Below are 24,040 nucleotides of genomic sequence, written 5' to 3' on the forward strand. Positions count from 1 at the left end.
CACAATGGGGATTATGAGAGCGCCTACTTGATAAGTTATTGAGAGGTTACCCAAGACAAAGGATTTAGCACAACGCTCTGCACAAAGGGAGTGTCTGATAAATATTGGCTGCCAATCATAGTGAAGATTTCTGAGTTTGCTGGTTTCTTATTTTAGTAACTTATTACAATTATTGAAAATCACAAGCCTATTGGTGGTGAAAATACAGGATTCTGGATTTTAATTAATTCCAGACGGCTTTCTACAAGTAGGAAAATAAACTGGGTTGGTTGATATTAATCCACAGCTCACAACCCTTCAAAGACTGAGAAGGATAGGACTCTTCTCATACAGTGTCTTTCAGAAGTGGAGAATCATGTGATTCCCTCAAAGGCAAAGCCTGAAACAGAGCATGTGGCTTCCAGATGGCCTCTACCTCGATTTCCTGATTCTCGTGGTGCATTCTGTGCTGTTTGCAACATGGAAACGAACATGATCTAACCCCTGCCCACCTTCCTCCCCACTCTCAAATACTCTCCTTGTCCACTACATTCCAGCCATACTGGCCTTTGTCCTTCAAACGTACCTCACTCTTCTTTCTCTGCCAGGGAAAGAATGCTCTTTTCCCAATTTTCTCATGGTTCCTTCTTGTCATTCATGTCTCTGCTTAAATGTCACCCGCTGAGGAACCTTCCCTGAATGCCTACTTGCAGTTGTCCGTCTCCCCTATATCTCTTATTTTTATTTTCTTACTAGCACTTGCCACTGCTTGACATTTTCTTGTCCAGTCTGTGTTTGTTTTCTCAATCCCCAACTAGAACAGAAGGTCCACGGAAGAGGGCTCTTCTCTATCAATAAGACCACTGTTCTATTAGACACCATCTATTAGAACGGTGCTTGGCACATACTAGGAAGTCAATTAATATTGGTTGAATTAATGCATGACTAAATCCAAGAATAAGTAAGGGGTTGAAACCAAAACATACCAACAGCATCAGAGAGTCCATACACCCTTTGGCCGTATGCATCTGTCTTGTCCCAGATGAAGGTGTAGGCTAGGTTGGGAGAGGCCTGGAATGACTTCTGGAAGAGGTGCCCCTCTACAGCTACCATCAGATGGACCTTGATGAGGTTCAGGGGCACCGTGGACTGGGTCATGGTGATCTTCAGCAGTGACTTGTAGCCTGCCGTCCGGGAGCTCAAGTAGCGAAGCTTCACGTTGGAACCGGGGAGCTCAATTTCTTCATGAAGAACCTAGAAAGGAAACACGTGGCAGACACACTGCATCACATGCACCCCAGCAGGTGGGCTGCTGGCCACCTCAGACTGCCTGTCTGCTGCCACCCTCACAGAAGCATCGTACCTTATGTGGGGTCCAAGAACCACTTCGCAGGGTCGAGGAAAACAACCACCACCACCACTAAAACTTGATCCCACACCATGGAGTGAAGGGGCTGAAGTTATGATTTTTGGATTAATAATTATTCTTGGTCACTGTTGTGTTTCTTTTTAAAAACCGCACTGTTGGCAAAAGATGTAAATAAGAACAGCAGGCTTTATTGCCAGCTGCATGCAAGGAGGCCACGAGAGGCTGTAATTATATGAACCTGCAACTTCCACTGACAATTGGTATAAAGCAACAGGGAGGCAATAATGTAATATGCCCTCTGTCGTAACACCGATGTAGATCATTAATACGCCTCTTAGCATGTATCTGTGACTAACAGGAATAAAAAGCAATTTGCAGGTGGGTTGCACATATGTATATTGTTTTCATTTTATTAAAAGCTCCAGTGACTGCCAAAGTCTTGAACGACTTTTGGGAAACATCTGGAATGTCCAGAGGAGATTCAGTTTTCTCTTCAGTGACTATGAATTCTATTGTGCTCCTACTTTTTGTCCCTCCCCCTTACTATTAGTTTCTGGCCCACCCAAGGAGAGACACGTGTGGGAGGAAGTTGGCCAGCCAGTTTTGGTCAGGGAATATTAAGAGTCCTACCTGGTACCTCCCCTTCCTACCTGGGTCTCAGGCACGATGGGATTCTGTGCAGGGGCAGCACTGAAGAAGGTGGACAGAGGGGAGGAGATGATGATTGGGTCTGGCCGGACAAAGCCACTGAGGTCACAGCTGGGGATGGAGTTCTCCTCCGTCTTCATCACCAGGGTGTCCATGGCATAAAAGCTATTCCACGGCAGCCACACGGTGCGCTCCTGGCTCATGAATGGGGCTCGCTCAAAGTGCAGGGTCAAGGAGGCGCCTCCGTTGGCGATCAGGTCAAACCTGGAGAGGGGGTAAGTGGGCTCACTGAGAGGGGTGAACTCACCTTCACAAAGGGCAGTGTTCTGACCTCCGCACCTGAGGGTGGTGGGAGGGGCAGAGCATGCAGGGGAAGGTGGGCTTTGGAGGCAGATGGGCTGGGTTGGAAGCCAAACTCTACCACTTACTAGTTGTGTGACTGTGGGCAAGTTACTAACTCTCTCTGAACCCCCAGTTTCTTCATCTGTGAAATGGGAGTAATTATACTGACTTCACTGTGGGACTGAGAGAATGAAACACCATGATGAGCATACAGCAGGAGTCAGCAAACCAGGCCCATGAGCTCAATCCACCCACCACGTGTTTTACTGGAACACAGCCATGCCCATTCGTGTACTTATCCTCTCCGGCTGTTTTTGTGCTGTCATGGCAGAGCTGAGCAGTTGTAACGGAAATCATATGGCATGCAAAGCCTAAAATATTTATTATCTGGCCCTTTACATAGAAGATGTTTCCCTACCCCTGGTGTAAAACACTTAGTGTCGTGTGAGGCTAGTAGAAGTGTCCAATAAATAGAGGAGTTACAACGATACAATGCTAGAACATAGGGAGGGGCTTATTAAAGCTTTCTTCTCATCAACCTGTGCTGTCTCTGATTTTTGTTTTGGTTTCACAGAACTTTAACTTTTTTTTTTTGAGATAGAACTGACATATAACATTATATTAGTTTCAGGTGTACGACACGATGATTCAATATTCGTGTATATTGTGAAATGATCACCACAACAAGTCTAGTCGGTTAACATTGACCACCACACATGATTACACATTTTTTTTCTTGTGATGAGAACTTTTAAGATCTACTCTCTTAGCAACTTTTCAATATGCAATACCGTATTATTACCTATAGTCACCATGCAGTACGTGACATTCCCATGACTTATTTATTTATAACTGAAAGTTTATACCTTTTGACCACCTTAGCCCATTTAGCCCTGTTTCTGACATTTTTGACAGTTATTCTTAAACTATATTCCTGTCTGTTCCTCAAGAGCTGCACGGAGGTGTATTAGCAGTAAAGTAAAATATAGTATTTCTTTCTCAATTAACAGAAAAGAATGAGGTTAGTGGAGAGAAGTCTTTCAATTGTAAGCTTTATGCCTCCACAGAACTCAACTGTGCATGCCCACTTCAGAATCCCCAGCAGCTGACAAGAGTTCCCAGATCATAGTAACAACTCAGTGAAAAAATACGGACCTATTGGCTTCACCTGGTTTTGGAGACACTTTTGGTGTTTTTTAATAAACCTAAAATGAATGAACACTGAGCACTTGAATATTAAGGTGAATATCAGAGCATGCACAGTACAACAGTATATTTCTTGCATTAATTTGTTTATAGATTTATTTTTGGGCATGCATGCTGCTGGGGATGGTTTTGTATAGGATGCAGGAGACAGTCAAATGTTTTAATGTGAAATCATCCCTAGTTGGTGTGGCAGAATCAAATCATTAATGTCTGTGGCACACACCACTATATGACAGATTGTGGGATTCCTCAGACCACTCCCCAACACATCCTGTTACTTCCATGGCTTTGCAACCTGAATAAGCTGAAGAATCACTGATCCAGGAGGTTGGGTAGATGATCTGGGAAGCGGATTTGGGCCATAATTAGTCAGGAAGCAGCTGAGAGGGATGGCGCAGCATAAGGTGGGGACAGACAGCAGGCCAAGCACTCAGAAATCTCCTCTTGCGTTGTCACAGGACTTCATAGGGCCAGAACACTGGCTTCTAAGAATGAATAAGGGCCAAAGCCTGTGTGGTACACATTCGCAGCCCCAGTGCTTTAAAATAATTAGATTCAGCTACACAAATGTATGAGTGAGATTTCAAGACTTAGTGAATATTGAGAATTTCATGTGAACTATCAGATGTCTCCTTCGGATTTCAGCGGTGGGACTGAGGACAGGGCTACCGCGGGCTTGTAATTTATGAAACCACCTGCAAGGCTGCCTTAGGACATTCAAAAACAAGGCCGGACTCTTCACCAGAGAAGGGCAAGAATCACAGTTCTTACCCACATGATAGGTCCATGGTTTTCCAAAGTCCAGTTTTATAGAAAAACTGTTGCATAAGATTTACAGCAGATTTAGTCTCCTCTTTCGTTTGGAATAGAATGCAATAGTTTGTGGTTTTTTTTCAGCCCAGGATGGGTGAGTGTTTTTCTCTTCCCATAGATTTCTTTTCTTCTTATCTATTTTTTTAAAAAAATTTTAACTCCATGCCCAATGGATTAAGGAAATGACAGAGCTTTCATCTTGGTGGGGGCTGCATGGGCGCATGTTTCCAATCAGAAGATAATAGGGAGAGGTTGCCTCCTTTACGCAGCAGGGTGACAGCTAAATGTATTTAATTAGACTTCTCTGATTACATCCCACCCCCTCAAAACAGGAGCGAAAATGACACAACTCCTAAAGCCACAGATGAAAGCAGAAGGGGTTCACCACAGGACACTATGTCATGCGGATCCTTTTCACCCTGCACTGCCTTTGATTTAAAATAGTTTCCAAGAGCACCTTTCCCTCCCTCTTTCTAGAATCCACCTCCCCCAGCCCCACCCCCAACACACACACACACACACACACACACACACACACGCACGCACACACACACAGAAAAGCATATACCTGACATGGAAAAAGGAGGAGGATGGCTATCGGCAGCCCTGGATAGGTTGGCCGTTCTATTTATTTTTCAGTTTTGATACCATACCAAAAAGCAATAAATAGCTCTGGGGGGATTCTCAGTAGAGGTCTGGCCTAGTGGGCATTCCAGTCCACAAGGGGAGCCACGTGGTTCTAAGCCAATAGCACCATCTGTCTCTTTGCCTGCACCCTTGGTCCTGAGTAGGTAAAGCCCCACAAAGCGACTTACGTGCCATCTTGGCGGGTGATGGTGTAGCCGTATTTTGGGTACTTGACAAAAGACACGTTCACACCAACCAGGGGAGTCCCATCTGTAGTTACGACTTGGCCTCGGATGAGAGAAACCAAGCTAGAGGAAAAGAAACAAGTCTTTGAGCCACTCATGGGAGAACAAGGAGACAAGGGGGGTTGTTGAGTCCCCTTTCCTATTGCCACTGCACCTCCCGGCCCCCACCCACCTCCTCAGCTGGTCCCTTAGGCAAGGAGAAGACTTCAACATTCACTTCTGGCTTCACATGATCATACCTCTCAGAGAGGTGTAGGCAAAAGGGAGGTCTCAATGCTTGCTTTCCCTGAGGAGCAGAATTGGTGACACGGTGGGGTGAAATCCATGGGCAGCATCTCCTGTCATTCGCTGGGCAATGGAGTCCGCTGTGCACATTCCCTCTGCCCCAGGCCTCACTCTGTTTCTTGACATTGCTTGACTTTTGCTTGTCCCGAGCTTTGGGCTGCCCCTCATCACTCATGTTTGTGCCTTAGCCTGGCACAGAGAGTATTACACTTGGGTGAGAGCTTCCCTATCTGGCTGCTCATTTCCTATTTTGGCTTTGGAGGAAGGCAATGTTACTCTTCTCCTCCAGGCTGGGATGTCAGAGGGAGCGGAGGGGAGCACACTGAGGTTTTTTATGAGGCTGGGACACATAGTTGCATTGTTTTTTTGCTGCCCTTTAAGAGAAAAATTTCTCACAATCCATGGCAGCCTGAGAAAAAGAATATTTTGGAGATTTTTTTTTCTGGTAGAACTCTCTTGGATTCTGGATTCCATGTAACTATATATTTCTCTTATATCAAATTCCTGCTATCTTGACAGGGGACAGGGGAGGGGTTTGGAATCCCACTCAGCTTTTTCCCACTGTCAGAGAAAGCTCCCCTCTCTATTGATTACACTAACTAGAAATTTCCCCAAAATGCTAGTAGTCAACCAACCACTTCTGGGAAATCTCAGAAAGCAATAGAGATGCCACAATATTCTACTCAAAATCCATGGAGAGAGAATGCACACGCCTCCTCTCTCCTGAATTCTCTTGACTTCATGGAGAAATGGTCTCATGAGAAGTTCCATTTTTGCACCGAGCCCCCAGCCTATCAGACAGGCCCGCTGCTGTATTGTTGGCCTCCAAGCCACCGGGCAATTTGGTGAAGGTTCTCAGGCTTCCAGGTTCCTGGACACACTCCCAATTTCTGGACTAGGGAATCAAGCTGACCTGTTCTTTGCCAGAATCTTGTCCAAGGCTGCTCGATCTTTGGAACGCACTTACTTCTGCAATCCAGGGTGACCTGAGAACTGGAGGGATGCCTTCTCCAAGCACCTCTCTTTCTATTAGCAATACCCCCAGCTGTTCAACTCTAACCCCGTGATGGTCTCAGGAGGGTTTAGACTGCTCCACTGACAGGTCTAATTGTCTGCTACTGGCTGCCTAACAAACAAATCGCATTTTTAGTTGGTTCCAACCACAATGCCAGAGTCTTTCGAAAGCAGAAAACTCATTTATGAAAATAATTCTTTTGTTCAATTCTGTTTCCTTATCTTAGCTCAGACTAAGATTTCTTTCAGGCCTTCCCAGACACTATTTTAAAATCAATGATGTATGCTGATGACCACAAACTACGAAGTGCTTGTGATGAGAAAACAAAATGGGGATTACACCTCACAGTGGGTTTTCCCCCCTCCTTTTATATACAACTGTTAGTTCTTTTTAATCATTCCTATAGCATAAGACTTTGCAGAGCTCCACAGGAATAAAAGGAGCTGGGTTGTCTATGATTTCTGCCCTCTGTTTTTCTAATTCTTCATTGCTGCTGGCTGCCTATCATTTCTAGGCAGTCAATTTGCAGAAAAGATTCAGCTAAGACATGCTATCAGTTCATTTCTATTTATGATTATTGATGTGTAACAATTATCACATTATCTAGATAGTGAGATCTGCTCTATAAATTATAGTGGTGGAGTCAAGGCATTTTAGTTATTTTTGTATGCCATTATCTAGGGGAAACGCCTTCTTAGAAGTCTTGAATTTAGTTCTTTTTCACTCCCAGCTTTGTCCTTCATTATTTGTCAGACGATAATGCACTGAAATTCACATGCTTGTGAACTTCAACCTATGTCTCGGAGTAACATTTTGCTGTTTCTGAATTATGTATCCATGCCGACCTGCTGGAGTGTGGGCTCAACTGGGTGGTGCTATTTATTGCTGCCGTCAAAGCTTCAGAGAAGCTTTCTCGAAAGCAAGGTTCTTTCTTTTGCCCAGATCTCTGGAGCTGGGCGAGTCCACCACATATTCTGGAGTCCCTGCCTGCCTTCCCACATCTTGGCTCTAGCACAAGGCACCTTCTGGAAATGGGAACTGTTGGTGAGGAGGATAAGACTGAATTTTAAGGGACAGATGAAGAAAGAGTATGAAAAGGAGAATATCAGGAAATTACTGGATTTAGGGTAGAAATAATGAAATGTTAATAGGAAGCCGATTAATACAGAGCACAGGCTTTTGAAAGATGCATTTACAGGTTAAGCAAACTATGCAAACCACAGCAAAATGCGTACGGTCTAGCGCGAGGGCCAGTCAGTCACGAGTCTCTGGTGATGTAAGAAAAATTTAAAATACTTAGGTGTATGAAGAAGCTATCCTGGTTTAAACCTGATTTGGCCTGAATTTTGTTTTAACCAGAGCAGTCTGACTTCCTGCCTGACAAGCATACATTGTAGCTCTGCGTTACCTCACTACCCCTAAAGCAAAGAATGCATTCTTTGAAGAGAAGGATGAATGCCTCCCTCCCTGTGATGCCAAAAACAGTACTCCTTTGAAAGATGTTTCCCTTCCCATCACGTTGACCCACTGTGTACACCCCAAGCCATAACAAAATATCTCCTTGAAATCTTGAAAGAATGTACCCCTGTCATGCTTGATGTGTGCTCTTTGTTCTGAGATGGTACATAACTGTGCTGAGAACAACTTATTCTTCAGAGCCCCTTGCACTCCCGGGCTGTAGTCCTCAGCTTGGCTCGAATAAAGCTCTCTACTATAGAACGATTATTACTTGCGTCGACACTGGCAATAAGAATTATGTTTATAATTAAAAGGGAACATACCTACAGAATCTGTGTCTCAGAACTAGGATTTAACAAGCAGAGGAAGTAGTTTTCTGGTCAGAGATATGTGGTTTCTATTATTTTTTGGCAGGGTTCTTGTATTAAAATAATAATATTACTGTGTGTAGTATATTCTACACATGGTATTCTAATTTTACCAATTTTAAACTTTTAAATGTAAAATTTTTACCCATTTTACCAAGTTCAATAGCTTGCCTAATGTGACGCAGCTAGGGAGTGTCAGGGCTAAAATAGAAGAAGACGGTTGAGAGGCTTTTTTTCTTTTCTATTTTATTTTTAGTAAAATGAAAGCAGAGAAAGGCTAAAGCTGCTGGCCCAAGGTAACCTTGTTAAGAACCTCGTATTCAAGAGCTGCCATGAATTGGGGCTGCACAACTTCCCAGAGAGTTCTAAGGGGCTGTAGAATCAACTGGCTGTACCATTACCCACCGCCTCCCCATCCCGCCTTTGCTAGGCTCTCCCCGGGGGGAGTAGAGTGAGTTGTGACCTGATGATGTCTCCTCCCCAAAGTCTAATGAGGTGGCACCAAAAGAATCACTTATAAAGTCAGGGGCTCCTGTAAGAAGTGAAATCTGGTATTTCCTTTGCTGGATGGAAGCCTGCTGACGCAGCACACTTCTTGAGTTGCTTCTGGGCCTGCCCAGAACTAAGTGAGGATAAAGAGGACTAAGAGAAAGATGGCGTGGTGAGGGCTGTGGGAGGGCAAAGGGCACCAGGACCATCTGCTCAAATTCCTAGTTCCTAGAGTTTTCTTGAAAAGGACCCAACCAGTGGTTCTTATTTTTCCCTGGGAAGGAGCACAGAGATAGGGTGGGAGCACCCCCAAGAAGATGATGCCTGCCATCCTCACATCTGCAGACACCATCCACACCTGGACCCAGACTGACCAAGAGTGAGATTGCTGATATGCAGGCAGCTCACGAGAAGACCCCCTGCCTCTCCTATCCTTCCCCTCACCCTCAGAATCTGAAACTGTGCCTGGAAGAGAGAGGGCCTGGGGGTGTCTCAAAGGCAACTCTTCCCCTTGCTCTCTTCTCCAGGGGGACAGTTCTAACTTGTTCTGGGCAGAATGGAGGGGCCGAGCTGACTACAAAATAAATCTAGAATTTGCCTCTAGAATATTCACAAGCCTCAGATCAGCAACTGAGAGCAAAAGGACATTCGAGAGAAACTCTCACCGTTTTGGAATGAGAGGTGACATGCACTGGCACAATGCCTTGCACAAAGCAGGCAATTAGCAGATGCAATTGATGGGGTTGCTGTGAGGATTGGAGATAATCTACATAAAGTCCCCAGCTCATCATAAGTGTTCAATAAATTCTAGCAACTGGCATCACCTTGACTCTAAAATGCCACAAATGATAAGTTATGTTATCAAGTTAATAATCACTTTCAAATATACTCTATTGAATGAAATATTTCAGTGATGATGAAACAAAAACCACTATCAGAGGTATTATAAAGCAAGATTTAAAATAATAACAGTAATGTCATAAAATAATAGATCATAAAAATGATCTAAAAATGAGGCAATCAACAGGTGTCTCCAGCAGGTTCTGGGATGAATGTGGACAAATCCCGCATGAAGACCGGGATTCTGCCTCTCGAGCTGGATCCACAGAAAGGAAAGGGCCTTGGTGAACCAGAGCAGGGAGCTGCCACCATGGGGTAGTTTCCAGGCCAACAGGGATGACAGAAAAACCAGGAGCGCTTCCTCCTGCTCCGATAGGAAGGGAAGCAGTGACCTCAGTAGTTTGCATGGACAGAGGGCACCCACCTGCTGTTGAAGGGGTTGTCTCCAGGAATGATGTGGGTGCTGTCTTTGCCTGCCAAGAGCTTGATGCGGTCGTAGAAGGACTTCACTGCGGGCGAGTCTGTCTGGCCCTGCTGAATGATGTCCAGGGGGTCCCGGGACCCCCGGCAGAGCAGGCTGTTCTGACAGGCTGACTGCAGGCAGCAGTCAGGGTCCAGGCAATCCACCAGGCCATCTGGAAGGGCAGAGGCAGAGCCAGGTCAGCGGATTTCATGGCACAAAGCTGCTTAGAGATGCTAACACCTTTGTCATGAGCAGCATCAACCCTCCTCAAGGGCCTGAATTGGCAGGTTTCACACAACAAGCTTAGTATAATTCCAATATATATACGCATAGAAAATAAAAGACTGAAAGGAAATAATTGAAAATGTTGACAAATGATAATCCCCAGGTAGTAGATTAGTGTGTTTCTCTTCCTTTCCTTTGTTATACTTTTCTGGAGTTACTACTTTTTCTATTGTGAGTAAGTATTACTTGAGTGGTCGGAAATAAAAACAAACACTTTGCTTTTAAACAACACAGCACAAAAAATTACCTATAGCAGTTCTCGGGGGCCTGTGCTAATGTGTGCACCAGTAAACACAATGCACGGGATTCCTTACATCTCGCTTTAAAGGAGAAAAGCATTCTCTCCTCGCTCCCTCGGAGCCAGGGAGGGTACTGCTGACCAGTTGGAGAATGAGGTGTGGTGAGTTTTACATTTTCCAGGAAATGTGGAGAAATGACTTTGGCTTGAGCACGCAGAAATTAAGCCATCAGTGCATTCAATTGCTTCTGGTGTTACCTTCCCACGTGCCCGCAGGATGTCAAATGTCCTGATCAACTTGCCCAGGTTCCCGCCCCTCCATCCCATCCTGGGCTGACTCCTATTCATTCAGCTACCTTTCGACAAGTATCTGAGTGCCATCCACATTCTGGAAATAAAATGGGGAACAAAGAATGATGGTGTCTGTCCTTAAGGAGCTGATGGGGGAGACATACATGACTCATCCTTTTAGACTCAGACTAGGTATGGCCTCCTCCTCCAGGAAGCCTTCTTGATGATGCTCCTGGCTAGGTTAAGTATTCCTGTTCTGTCTGTCTCCGAATCAGAGGTTCTCAGAGAATGGTTCTGCATCAAAATCCTGTGGGGAGAATCAAGGGCCTACCCCAGACCTACCCAGGGAGAGCCTCCAGAGCAGGTCGTGGATTCTCAGGCAATTCCAATGCACAGGAAATTTTAAAAACCATTGTGAATGCCAACTTCCTTGTACTAGAATTAATTAACTCTGTATGCTTGCCTTCTTGCCTAGAAAATAAGTACTTTGAAGAGAAGAACAGTGTCTTATTCATTTCTATATTCATGCTTTTCTTAGTGCCTACCATGGAATAGGGCACTCAACAAATGTTTGTTGAATGAATACACAACTGTGTTCCATGCCTCACGTGTCTGTCAGGGCTGAGGATGGGAATGTTTAGGGCAGTGTTTGCTCCTTGGAATTTCCTCTTAGAATGGATTAGTTGGTCAACCCTTACTCACTCTGCTGGGAATTGATGGAACACACAGTGGAGAAACTTGGAGAATAACTTGCTTGCCTCTTGTGGATTTGATAGCAAGGCATTTTGGGGCCATAATTAACATCATAGAAACACGTACTCAAACCCCGGGCTGTGACTTGACAAACACTTGTACTGGAATGCTGAATCAGAGGCCTGGCTGTGTGCTTTAAATTTACTACAATGTAATTTTTTGGCATTACCCTTTTCATTTAGTTCTGCTAATGAAATTGAAATATGTAATTTCACCAAAGTTCCACTGTAATTTAGCAATTAATGTACAATTATTTTAATGCATTACTTTCTTTTTAGCAAACAAACAGATTAGGAGGGTGCCTGTTTTGCTTGACTTTAAATTACTGAAACGAGCCTCTCATTTTCTACATGGGCAAGTGTTACTCATGTGCCTCGTAACACACTTAGATTTACAAAATTTCCTCGAGATGCAGATAAAGGAGGGTGAGCAGGCACGCAGCGCGCACTTTAAATTCAGAGACTTTCAAAGGACTTCACTGCGGGCGAGTCTGAGGTCCCGAACACCTCAGCGCGACGTGCTGCCTGCATCAGGTACTCCCCAGAGCCCGGCAAACCTCGGACCCAAGACACAGCACTGGAGAATCACATCTCGGCAGCAGGACGATGCTGAGGCACCGTCCCGGATCCACCTTCAGATTGTCCAGTGGATCCCAGGGTCCTTGGCAGAATAAGGAAAAGAAAAGAAAAAAACGCCTAGTCCTGTGCCTTTAACATCCCCTTCCACGGACTGCCTTCACTAATCAGAAGGAAGCTACGAGAGAATGCCTGCTTTGAATTTAAAAATATCCCGCAGAGATATGCTGGCGCTGCTTCCTTCCACAGCTGCAGAAACTTCTCAGGTGAGAAGAAACCCACTGTTATTAGCACTGCAGATTTCTTTAAGGCCACTGGCCTCTTCCCATTAGGAGTTCCATCCATCTCCAGTGGCCTTTCCCTCCTGAAGCTGGGAATGTGCCCCCTCCCACCCCCAACCCATTTACCACCCACTCCATCTAACCAGCTTGAGGACCTCATCGGGCTCCAATAACAGCTTAAGACAGATTTCCTATTAAGTGTTGAACATTTTCCTCCCCCAGCACCCTCTAGTCTGCCACTCCTTCTGGGATTGCAACTGCTTCACAAAGGTGGACCTCAAATTTCCCCACTGTTTTGTTGATCGCAGGCTTTTAATTCAAGGGCCTGTCTGGCAGGAGCTGTCCTATAAACACGTCAGCTATAGCAGATGGCAGATACTAAAAAAAAAGAGATAGAAATGATTTCCTCCTCCACATTTACATTCACCTGCTCCAGAGATTGCGCATCTGGGGTTCTCTGCATTATTAAGTGAGAGCATTTGTTACGCCTGCAATGACCTCATCGTGTCGTTTGCTCGTGGGCTGCTGCCGCTGAACGCTTTCAGACGACACCATGAACTTTAAATTGGCATTCCCGTCTCCCAGTGGCCTGTCAGTCATGAGAATCGCATCTTTATGCCAGCAAGCCCCTCGCATGGAGTCTGACATGGCAATCTTCAGTAAATTACCCTGTCACTGACAATCTTGCGTTTATCTCGCAAACAATCAAGCAGGCAATCAAACTGTTCTGAATCGCCGGTTCAGGACCTGAGAGGCTGCCGGCATCTTCATCCAGTAGGGGCGCGAGAACGGCACGGCCTTCCTATGACATTGCATGATTTCTTTATTTATTTATCTCCCCACTTATCTGTTTGTCTGGTTGGCTTTTTCCTGGTGAGGGTGGTGAGAGAGGTTTGCAGAGTTCTTGAAAAGGGCTCAATTCTGACTCAGCGATAATGGGAAAGTGACCCAGGCCTTCCCGATTGGCCCACGGTGGTGTCGGGCATCTGCTTAATACGCCCTTGTTGACTTCACTCCGTGAGATGTGGCCACGGAGAATTATTCATGGTTATGCTTTCAGAAGGTGCTTGCTATCAGAAGGCATGCTGAGTCACAGCTCTGGCTGTATTCCACATGCATACATCGTTCGCTAATTGTAATGACCATTTCAGAGAAATATGGATGTGGAGAAACTTTCTGGGAACAATATGTGAGGCATTCTTTTTATTGCTTTTGATAAAGAAAATCAGAGGGAATCTGCCAGTTCTGGCAACGTGAAGCAGAAATCAGGTTAACGCTAAATTGAATCCTTTGGATTAGAATTCCCAGGCTAAAAAGCCAAAAAGTCTACACAGCATCAGAGGTTAGAGCCTGGCCTGTGGAATCAGATGGACTTGGGTTTGAAGACCAGCTTCTCTAGTTCCTGGCTGTGTGAGCTTAGAAAGATAATCGCCCTTGCTGAACCTCAATTTCTTTGCCTTTAAAACTGAGTTATAATAGTGCATCTATCATAGGATTATGTGATAGGGAATAAATGAATTGATATATATAATATCAATCCAGCATATAGTGTGTTCAATGAACTGTAGGTATTACTACAATCACAAAGTCTTTGAAGTTTTCAACTTTTTCAGTTTATAAAAAGTGGACGTGAAAATAAATGAAATCAATATCCCCTTACTAGAGTCATTCCCTGGTATGTCCTATGGGTAGGTTGAATCTTGGCAAGAATGCTGTGTTTCCAAAGTGTTCAGTTCATAATAATTGACAGTAATGATAAATGATATAGATTGAATGAGATTTACATATATTCTTCATTTAGATGCTCATGGCAACCCTACATGGCAGAATAACGTAACGCTTAAGCTGCAGGCCCTGGATCAGGGTGTCTGGGTTTGAATCTCAGATCAGCTACTACCGATCTGCTGACCTTGTCCAATTAACCGCTCTGTGCCTCAGTTTCCTCATGTGCAAAATGAAGATGATGATGGGGATGTTAGAAAGTGCTGTTGGGAGGACGGAAGCAGGTATTACATGTGCAGTACTTGGAATGGTGCCTGGTGCAGCAAGTACACAGTAAACTCTGTATTATCCCATTATCACCATATCACCCCTTGGAAGGGTGGCAGTAGAGTTGGAAACTGAAGCTCAGAGAGCTGAGTCAGTTATCCAAGCGGCCAAGGAGAAGCTTCGGATAAAAAGTAGGAAAAGGCAACCAATGAGATCATCACCCTTTGTCTTCTTCATTATCAGAAGGAGGAGACATTTTATGGCAAAGGGAGTCAGGGGACACCCATCACCCGGGGAAAGTGTGGGCAGCCGTGAGCTTTAATCACTTCTGAAGCCTGTCTACTCTTACAGCCGGGCAAGAATTTGTCTGGTTGAAATGAGCATCTGAAAAGGAATCAACATGAGAAACAAGACACCTGGGAATTCATCCCCTGCAGTGTAGCTGCTGAGGACCATGCTGTTTACCAGAGAGATTCAAACCCCATTCAGCTGTTTATCTTTGTCACGTGGTGGCACTTACCTTCTGGGCTGGCTACAGGTTGGTGTCAGCTGTTTCCAGCCCCTGCCTAGTTTGCTCTGCTAGACTTTATAAAAAGCACCCTAAATAGTCAAGAGATTTAACCTCAAAGCCTTAATTGAACACTTACTAGTAAAGCTACACTCAGCGGGGAGGAGGACATCCATAATGGAGAGGCTGCAGAGAAGCCCCAGTAAACATCTGGATATTTCAGAGTTGGCTGAAACATCTTTGCTGTCTGGGGAAGGCAGCCTGAGTCCTTGCATCCCTCTTCCAGGGAAGGAAGGGCCCTGGGAGAGAGGATGTTTATTTCATTTGTTTTCCTCTTTGATCTTCGTAAACGGGGCAGCTTATGGAGAATCTGGATGGAAGTGTTTTGTTCAATTTCTGGTGCCTTTTGTTCCCTGTAGCTTGGTGTGCAAGTGACTCCGTCTACAATCTGTGTGAACTCTCCAGCTTTCTTGGGTATTAGAGGCTTCAGAGAAACATCTACATTTACTTTTCTCGGTTTCGTTTTGTGACAAGGTGCCACAAATCAACGCCAACAATTCACTTCAGGTGCCACGGATGGCTCTGCTAATGTCTGCACACAGCACCTGGGTGGGAACTGGTTAGCAGCTCAGATTTTAAAAATGAGCCCCTCTTTCCAGATCATGGTTTGAGGGGAGGCACCACCAACCACCAAACTACCTTGCCCACTCACGGGGCCAGGGGGCCACAGAGTGGACGGATTGAAATGTGGGCTTTGAAGAGTACATACTGTTTCATTTATAGGATCTTCAAAGACAGGCAAAGCTAGTCAATTATGGTAGAAAGTTAGAAGTTGTGGTTACTTTTTTTTTTTTTTTTTAAAGATTTTATTTTTCTCCTTTTTCTCCCCAAAGCCCCCCGGTACATAGTTGTATATTTCGTTGTGGGTCCTTCCAGCTGTGGCACGCGGGACGCCGCCCCAGCGTGGTCCGATGAGCAGTGCCATGTCCGCGCGCAGGACCCGAACCAACGAAACACCGGGCCGCCTGCAGCGGAGCGCGCGAACCCAACCACTCGGCCACGGGGCCAGCCCCGAAGTTGTGGTTACTTTTATGGAGAGGTTCTGTCTGGGAAAGAACACGGGGGAACTTTCTGGGTGCTGCCAATGTTCTAGATCTTCATCTTATTCACCCGGCTACACAGGCGAATGTATATATAAACATTCATCAAGGTGTACATTTAAGATTATGTATCTCATGGACTTGCTAACAGACTGACTTCAAGCAAGATATTAACCTCTCTGTGCTCTGCGGTCCTCATTTACGAAGTGGGCATGATGATGGTGATACCTCACAGGAGCAGTGGAAGGATTAACTAAGATAATCATGGAAGGTGCTTAGAACAGTTGAGAGCACTTAGTAACCTACTAAGTGCCTGTGAATCACTTCTAGTTCTTTCCTCCTTTTTGAGTTTTCTTGGCATCCTACAGGTTTGTTTAGCACACAGAGGGAGGTGCTTGCCAAGTTCTCATTTCCCCCAAGAAAAATACAGAGAACCCAGGTGGTGAAGCCAACGCATCCCAGGGCTGTTTCTGAGATCAGTGAATGATGAGGAGGTGGAAAATTAATGAAGCAGTGGAGAAAAGAGAGGAGGCAAAAGGTTTGGGCAAGAGGGAAGAAACCTTTCTCTTTGCGATGGAAATAAAGCTGGAGTGGGGAGCGGAGAGTGCTCTTCACTCTATGGGCTGGCAAAGGCCAAAGGCTCCTGAATTTCAGCCAGAGGCATAAAGGAATTCTTGAGTAACAAGAAAGATGGCAACCATAGGATCTGTTTTGCCTTGGGAGTTAGTTTGTTTTAAGGTGAGCTCTTGTAGGACCATGCCTGATGCGTGTGTGTGGGCCCCTGTCTATATAAACAGTTTGAGTCACCCCAAATCAGCATCTCAGCACCATTCTGGCAGCCTGATCTCATATGATCTCGCAACAGAAATATCCCTCCAGCCAGCGGGAGCAATCTACTTGTCAATCTGCCCTCTGGAATTGGGATTGGGCATTGGACCCCCATTTCATAGATGCAAATCCCCAAACATCTCAGCATTCAGTTGACTCAACATGCACAGGAGTGGGGGTGGGGGATGGTCGAGAGTCAGAGAGCGCCCTGAAGAGGAGAAGCAGTGACCAGGACTCCCATGTGTCCTAGCCCGGGCTAGGATGCTCCTCCCAGACAGAACTGCTGACCCTGGCCAGTTCCCAACACTAGAAGAAGACTTAGAAAATTTCAAGGAAGGCACTTCAAAGCTCAGGGACCCAATCGCAGCATGGCATTGGGATCTTGGCCCAATTAGACAAATAGCAAAAGAATACAGGCTTTAGAGTCAGAATGGTCTGGTTTTAAAATCTGTTCTATTGTTCATTAGCTATATAACTTTGGCAAGTGACTGACCTCCTGTGACTCAGTTTTCTGAGCTGTAGAATGGACTTCATAGCACCCGCTTCACCAAAGAGCATGGAGATGCTATAAGATGATGCATATGAAGTGAGATGATGAAGGTACTGCTCTTAATACAGAGGAAGACCTCAATAAGTGGAGGCTACTCTTAATGATATTTCCTGCTCTCCACCAGGGCAGGGCATTATTCCATTTGCATTTTACCCAGTGCCTGCTGACAAGTTGGAAGTGAGGGATAATTGAAAGCATTCTGGCTTGATGTAACCAAGAAGTGAAAGGAACCGGCACGGCTGACTTGATTTAACCTGGCAATATGAGATTAGTTCTTCATTGCCTCTGGTGGGTCTCCTGCATTGCCAACCTTTTAAAGCAATAGATTGGCTGACAGGGTGCTCATTTGGAAGGTTTCACCTGCCATTAATACCCTGGCTGCCTGATGGACCGTCGCTCTGCAGGCGCCCTCCTCACCCCCTACCCCCTCCCCCCCACCGCCCCAGGAGCAACCACCATTCTTAAATATTGCAAGAAGTAAAACTGCATTTGCACTCCTTCTGGAAGCCCTGTTGGAAGTTTTCCTCTTGCTTCTTGCCAACTCTTTTTGTCAGTCTCTGAGTTCCAAGGCCGAAGATCCTTGCCCCAGTGCACCTTCGGCTTTTCTCACAACTTAGCAATGGAAGATCAGTCATGTCCCATAGAGATCTGGCAGAGTGGAGCCCACGGAGAGCTGCTTTGCTGGCTTTCCTACTCTTCAGGATGGATGTGGAAAAGAAGGCAAAGGCTGCTTAGGAAACCCCAGGCATGTTATTGAGGGCCGGGATATAATCCAGGAAACACCCCTCTTTAACATGACTCTAGCTTTTCCTTGAAGCTACTGGGACATCTAGTCGAGCCCATGTGGCTGGAGGTGGGGGTGGGGGTGAAGGATGGTAGAAATTTTATGACAACGAGCTTGCAGTGTGTGTCCGGTTTTTTTTTTTCGAATGGTTCTTCACCAAAAACCAAACGAATGAACAAAAAATAAAACAAACACTATCAACACAAACCTTTTAAATCAATGCTTCTCAAATGCTAACCAGCATTGGAATCACCCAGGGACCTTGTTCAAATGTAGATTCTAATTCCGTGGTCCTAGCGTGGTCCTGCATTTCTTACAAGCTCCCGGATGATGGGGACCCTGCTGTTCCGAGCACCATACTTCCAGAAGTCAGGCATGAAACCGCTGTGGTCAAGGTGTGCTCCCTGACTGCCTGGCCTGGAATCACCTCAGGGATGTTAAAATGCTGATTCCTGCTGTCACCCAGACCTGCTGAATTCCTGAGAGTGGGGACTGGGAAACCGCGTTTTAAAGATGATTCCTAGATGATTCTTTTGCTCACTAAAGCAGGACTTTTCCGAGCCTTTGATGTGTGAATGTGCATTATGAGTCTTTAATGTTGCAATGGAGCATGCAGCATTTCCTGACCATGGACCCCTTTTGGCTCAGAGCATCTCCCTGCAATAATCTAGTGCAAAGCAGGTTGGGAAGCACAGGAAGGACCAGCCAAACCTTCATCTACTCAATAGTCACAAGTGGCAGCCCCATGCTTGACCGACCTCATAAAATGCAGGCTTTCGGGTGATCAGGCCCAACACAAACCACATCATCACTACTAGCACGTCAGCTCAGAGTCCCTGTCCCTGGGCTCCCAGTGCCTCCCAAAGCCTATGCATTTCAACATAGGAACCCCATGCTAGGTGACGGCATCCTGGGGGTCACTAGGATGATGAAGCATTAATAGCAATCGAGTCTAATAAGAACTAATGGTTGACACTTATGAAACACTCACCAGGTGCCAGGCACTGGACTAAGTGATTTATATGTGTCCCTTTATAAGGTCACCACCAGAATTCAAGGCATCCTTAGCACCGTTGTCTATAGATGAGGAATTGGAGACTTAGAGATTAAAAAACTCACCTAAGACCATGCAGCTTCTACATAGTGGGGCTGGGTTTTGAACCCAGTTTGCTGCACTCGAAGCCAATCCTACATGAAGCTGCCATGTCAGGTCTGTTACCGTTAAACACTGAGTGTTCAACACGCAGGAGCCCATTGTGCCCGCCAACAGGACGTGTTAGTGCCTGCACCAAGCTCTGTCATCTAAGCCAGGACTAAGGCAAACAGAAGAGGGACAATTTAAATACATATTGGAGGGTGATTTATTTTTTGGGAAACTGGCATGCGGAATGCTTTAATCAGCCTTCTGTCTCAGCGCCTAACCTCACCCAGCTTACACTTCTGACTAGGGTGGATCACCACAGGGCTGTCCCTCTGCCAGCCCCTGAAGTTCCTCTGGGCTTTTGCAGCCTGAACCTTCCATTCTTATCCAGCCATCATCCAATGACACTCACAAAAACTCTTTGAGGGGGCTTCTATGATCTCCATTTTTCAGATGAGGAAATTGAGGCTCACAGAGGTTAAGGCCCTTGCCCACAATCACACAGCTAGTAAATGATGGAGGAGTGATTCACCCCCAGGCTGTCCACCTCCAAAGCTGACATTCCTGGCTTCTACCCTCAATTCTTCACGGGAGGCTGCGAGTAATCACAGCCACATAAAGGTACCTTGTGGATGTTGTAGGACTGGGCAGAGGAAATGCTGAGGCTTCAGAAAACATCTTCCTTCTCTAGTTGTTCTTTCTCTCAGTCTCTCTCTCACCATCTCCCTCCCTCTGCTGCCTCTCCTCAACCCAGACAGAGCCGCTAGGAAGGATGATCTCCTTCGGTCAGAATTCTCCCACCTTGGACAGTCCCGGACAGGCCTCTCGGGCGTAGTCTCACCCTTGTTAGCCCAGGGCCATGTTTTTTGTACCTAGGGGATTTCTATCCTGGCTGCTGCTGTCTCCCCCATTTCCTGTTACAGAAACCAGTAGCAACAGAGAGCAGAGGCCTCTGATCTCAGCCGCTGCTCTCCCCCATGCTCGCCCTCTGCCCGCTGTTTCTGGCCTCTCGCAGCCTGGTCTGCTCTGCCCCCAGCTCCCTCATCAAACTCCATTTCAAAGAGCCCACTGACAGGTCAGACAGAAGCCAGCTGACGGCCAGGGGACTCCAGGCCTGGCAGGGGGTGGTGGCCTGGTGGGGTGCCAGACAGTGACCTGCTGGGTCCCTCGGAAAGAAAAGGGGCTGTCACCACTGACACCTAGGAGCAACAAGCCGGAACAGTTACTTTCCACCTGAAGAGAGACCCTGTCTCTTGGGGGTAGGTGGGAGGACTTGCCCCAGAGCTGAGAAAATTAGCAGAGGGCAGGATGCCTGTTCTCCTGCGGCCTAAAGCAATACCCAGACTGCCAGCAGGAGAAGGGACCAGACTCAGCTAGCATACAAACTCCCTGCTGGATTAGGGAAATCAGAAGTGCTAATTCCTGAACACAGTCATTGCCATGCTCCAGGCACTGTGCTTAGCACCATCTGGAGGTGTTCTCATTTAATCTTCACATCTGCTCTATGGCATAGGTACTGGAACCAGCCTTGTACTCCAATTATGATCACAGAATCTGGAGGTCTGCAACATGTTGGCTGTGTGACCTTGGGCTAGTTACTTCACTTCTCTGAGCTTTAGTTTCTTTGTCGGTAAAATGGAAATGGTAATCATACAAGCTTAATAGGGCTGTTGTGAAAAGATTAAATGAGCCTTATGCTACAGTATCCAGTATATAGTAACTATGTGTCTACCTCGGCTTTACAGATGGAGAAACCCAGTCCTAGGGAGGTTGCGTTGCTTGACAAGGTTGGGCAGCTGCTGGTGAGCGGTGGAGCTGGATTCGTGCAGGGCTGGCCCAGCCTGAGACTTGCTGATCCTCCTCACTACTCCATGCCTCGCCAAGCAAGCAGTAGTTTGGGATGTCAGGGTTCACTAAACAGCAATCTCAGCGGCTCCTGCCTTTCCTCTTGTCTTAGAGGAGGATTACAGAGCTCGCACACCTACTGCCATCAGCCCACAGGAAGCTGATATACGGGATGAGCCAAGTTGACAACAGAGATGAAGAGCAGCATAACCACGCTTTCACGTCTTACTGAAAAGAAATATCTTACATTGGGATTTTCTTTGCATTAATAAAACGGTGTCTATGGTATATAGTGACTTGGGAGTCAATCTCTGTATGTGAGTATTTTTTTTTAATCCTAAAATAAAATTTATTCATCCTAAAATAATCTATTGAGTAAAAGACAACTGCTTCCTATTCTAGATAATATTCATTTAAGTTTTCGTTCATTCGATTCATTTAATAATGAATTGACCAAGACAGGGAGGGACACTGCAGATATGGACCTAGATTCTAAAAAGGGAAACAATTAACAAATAAATGTATAATAGGCTTTGAGAGAGTATAACGTTTGGAAGAAAAGTAAAGCAGAAAAGGCAAAACAATGGAGAAGATGGAGGAGGGGATTTGCTACTTTAGACAGGGAGCCAGGGACGGTGTCTCTGAAGAAGTGATATTTGGGCAGAAACCTAAATGAAATGAGGAAACGAGTCATGGAAACATCTAGAGGAAGAGCATTCTGGGAAGGGGGAACAGCAGGTACAAAAGCCCAGCGTGGGAATGTATCTTGTGAGTTGTGGGAACAGCAAGATGGCAGGTGTGGGGCTGAATGAGGAAGAAGAAGACAGGAAAGAAATGAGGTCAGAATGGAAGCGAACTGCTTATGCAGAGCAATGGGAGCCATTGTTGCCACATGGATACCAATCTATGGAAGATGAGAGGCCCTGGGAAGGTCTGAGCAGGGGCACGATAGGATTCTTCTGACTGCTCTGTGTGGAACAGACTGGAAGCTGGAGGACCGATAGTTTAGCCCAGCAAAATTGGTGGCATGATCTGGGTGGAGGTGGAAGGGTATTAAGAAACCATGGCCTTAGTGATTTGGCTTAGAGAATGGAGGGGCCAAACAAGAATGCATTCATCAATCTGTGTGGAAACATGTGCCGATAAAGGTGGCATGGGAGAGACGCAGGGAATGACCACCCCAGGAGACCACGTGATAATTGGCTGGCCACCCCAGCAGACCACGTGATAGCTGGGAAGTAATGGCGCTGGAATTGCCCGTCAAAGGGCCAAGACTTTGGGTGATGGGCCCCAGCGGGCTGGAATTTTCTCCCAGGATCTGCTGTCCCTGAGCCATGTGCTTTTTGAGTGAGCATGGCAGAAACACGAGTAGGAGAAGCTTGCTCTGGTGACTGTGGCGTCCCATTTCTGCATCTGTGCTCTCCACGGATTCCCCTTTCCTTTCCTGACCTCAGATTCCAGCAGCTTTGGGCTCTCTGGCAAACCTGATATACAGCGACCTTCAGAAAAAGGGTCTGGGGAAGAACGAACAAGACATTTGAACTAGGAGAACTGAGCTTCAATCCCAGCCCTTCGCTGCCTGACTTTGGGCAAGCCGCCCTCTAGCTCCTGTTTCTCTGTTGGTTAAATGGAATCCTCTGTTGCTAAACGTTAGCAACTAATTCGGAGATTTTTGTAACCGTCTGCGGCCAGACTGAACATGTCAATGAGCCACCCAGCTTGGGGGCTACTGGTTTGTGATCTTTGAGGAAAAATATCACTCGTTCCAGAGCTGGTGGGTGTGGGATTGAGGGGGAAATATTGGAACAGGGACCCAAAGATGGATTTCTGATTTTGAAATATTACGCACTACTTGACATGATGAGCTGTGATTGGGGCAGTGTGTGTTTTCAGAGTCTCTGAAGTCACGTTACACAGGGAGATACTAATACTTAGAGCTGTCCTTTAGATAAAGTGGCATTAAGGCACCTCCTATGAACTCGCTAGTCAAACCTGACAACAGGCCTGTGAAGTTGGGGTCGCTGTTCTCGGGTGACAGACGAGGGAACAGAGGCTCGGACAGGTCAGGTTCTTCATTCAAGGAAGCACAGCTGGTAAGAGCTGGAGCCAGAACTTACACAAGTCTGCCTGACCCCAAAGCCAGAGGACCCCAGCAGTAAAGGGCAAGCATCCCCTGCTGGCCTGAGGCGAGCACTGTCCTGAGGGGCAATAGGAGAAGCAGGGGACGTCACCATGGGTAAGAGACCAGGGCCAGCTGCCGCCCACCCTCTCCCAGCATGCTCTTCCACATCTGCCCTTTATTCCGAAGCTCTTGAAAGAGGAGGATGGATCCTGGGAAGTTGGAGCCCTGAGCCCCGCTCCACAGCCACCCCTCTGTGATGGGGACTTTAGCGAGTCCAGGGATGTCCCCATGGTCCATATGCCAATCAAATTGCCACTGCCTTGGGACGCAGAGCTTCTTGGCCTGTCTGTTCCCAGCAGGAGGTGCAGGGCTGCCACACTTGGAGGAATCACTCTGTGCCAGCACTGAGCTCTCCTCAAAATGGCATGTATTGTGCCAAGTCAGCGGTTCTCAAAGCATCAGTGTCATCTGGGCACTTGTTAGAAAGGCTCATGCTCGAGCTCCACACCAGACCCACTGAATCAGAAACTTGGCGAGTGGGGCCCAGCAAACTGTGCATTACGCCTTCCAGGTGACTCTCATGGCCACCGACCTATGAGAATC

The 24,040-nt window shown here is 46.3% G+C and overlaps 1 protein-coding gene across 29 annotated transcripts in view; it reads right to left on the reverse strand.

Annotated features, from left to right (window-relative positions):
• Positions 1–24,040, reverse strand: part of TENM2 (teneurin transmembrane protein 2) — a 3,416,041-nt gene that overhangs the window by 68,541 nt on the left and 3,323,460 nt on the right. For all 29 annotated transcript variants that reach the window (XM_070232931.1, XM_070232936.1, XM_070232935.1 and 26 more), the window contains 4 exons: positions 10,109–10,319; positions 5,173–5,292; positions 1,999–2,260; positions 966–1,233 (listed from right to left, as the gene is read on the reverse strand). In XM_070232931.1, coding sequence (XP_070089032.1) covers positions 966–1,233; positions 1,999–2,260; positions 5,173–5,292; positions 10,109–10,319 — 861 coding nt within the window. The remainder of the gene's footprint in view (positions 1–965; positions 1,234–1,998; positions 2,261–5,172; positions 5,293–10,108; positions 10,320–24,040) is intronic.

This window comes from Equus caballus, chromosome 14 (assembly GCF_041296265.1).
Source record: "Equus caballus isolate H_3958 breed thoroughbred chromosome 14, TB-T2T, whole genome shotgun sequence".
Lineage (NCBI taxonomy): Eukaryota > Metazoa > Chordata > Mammalia > Perissodactyla > Equidae > Equus > Equus caballus.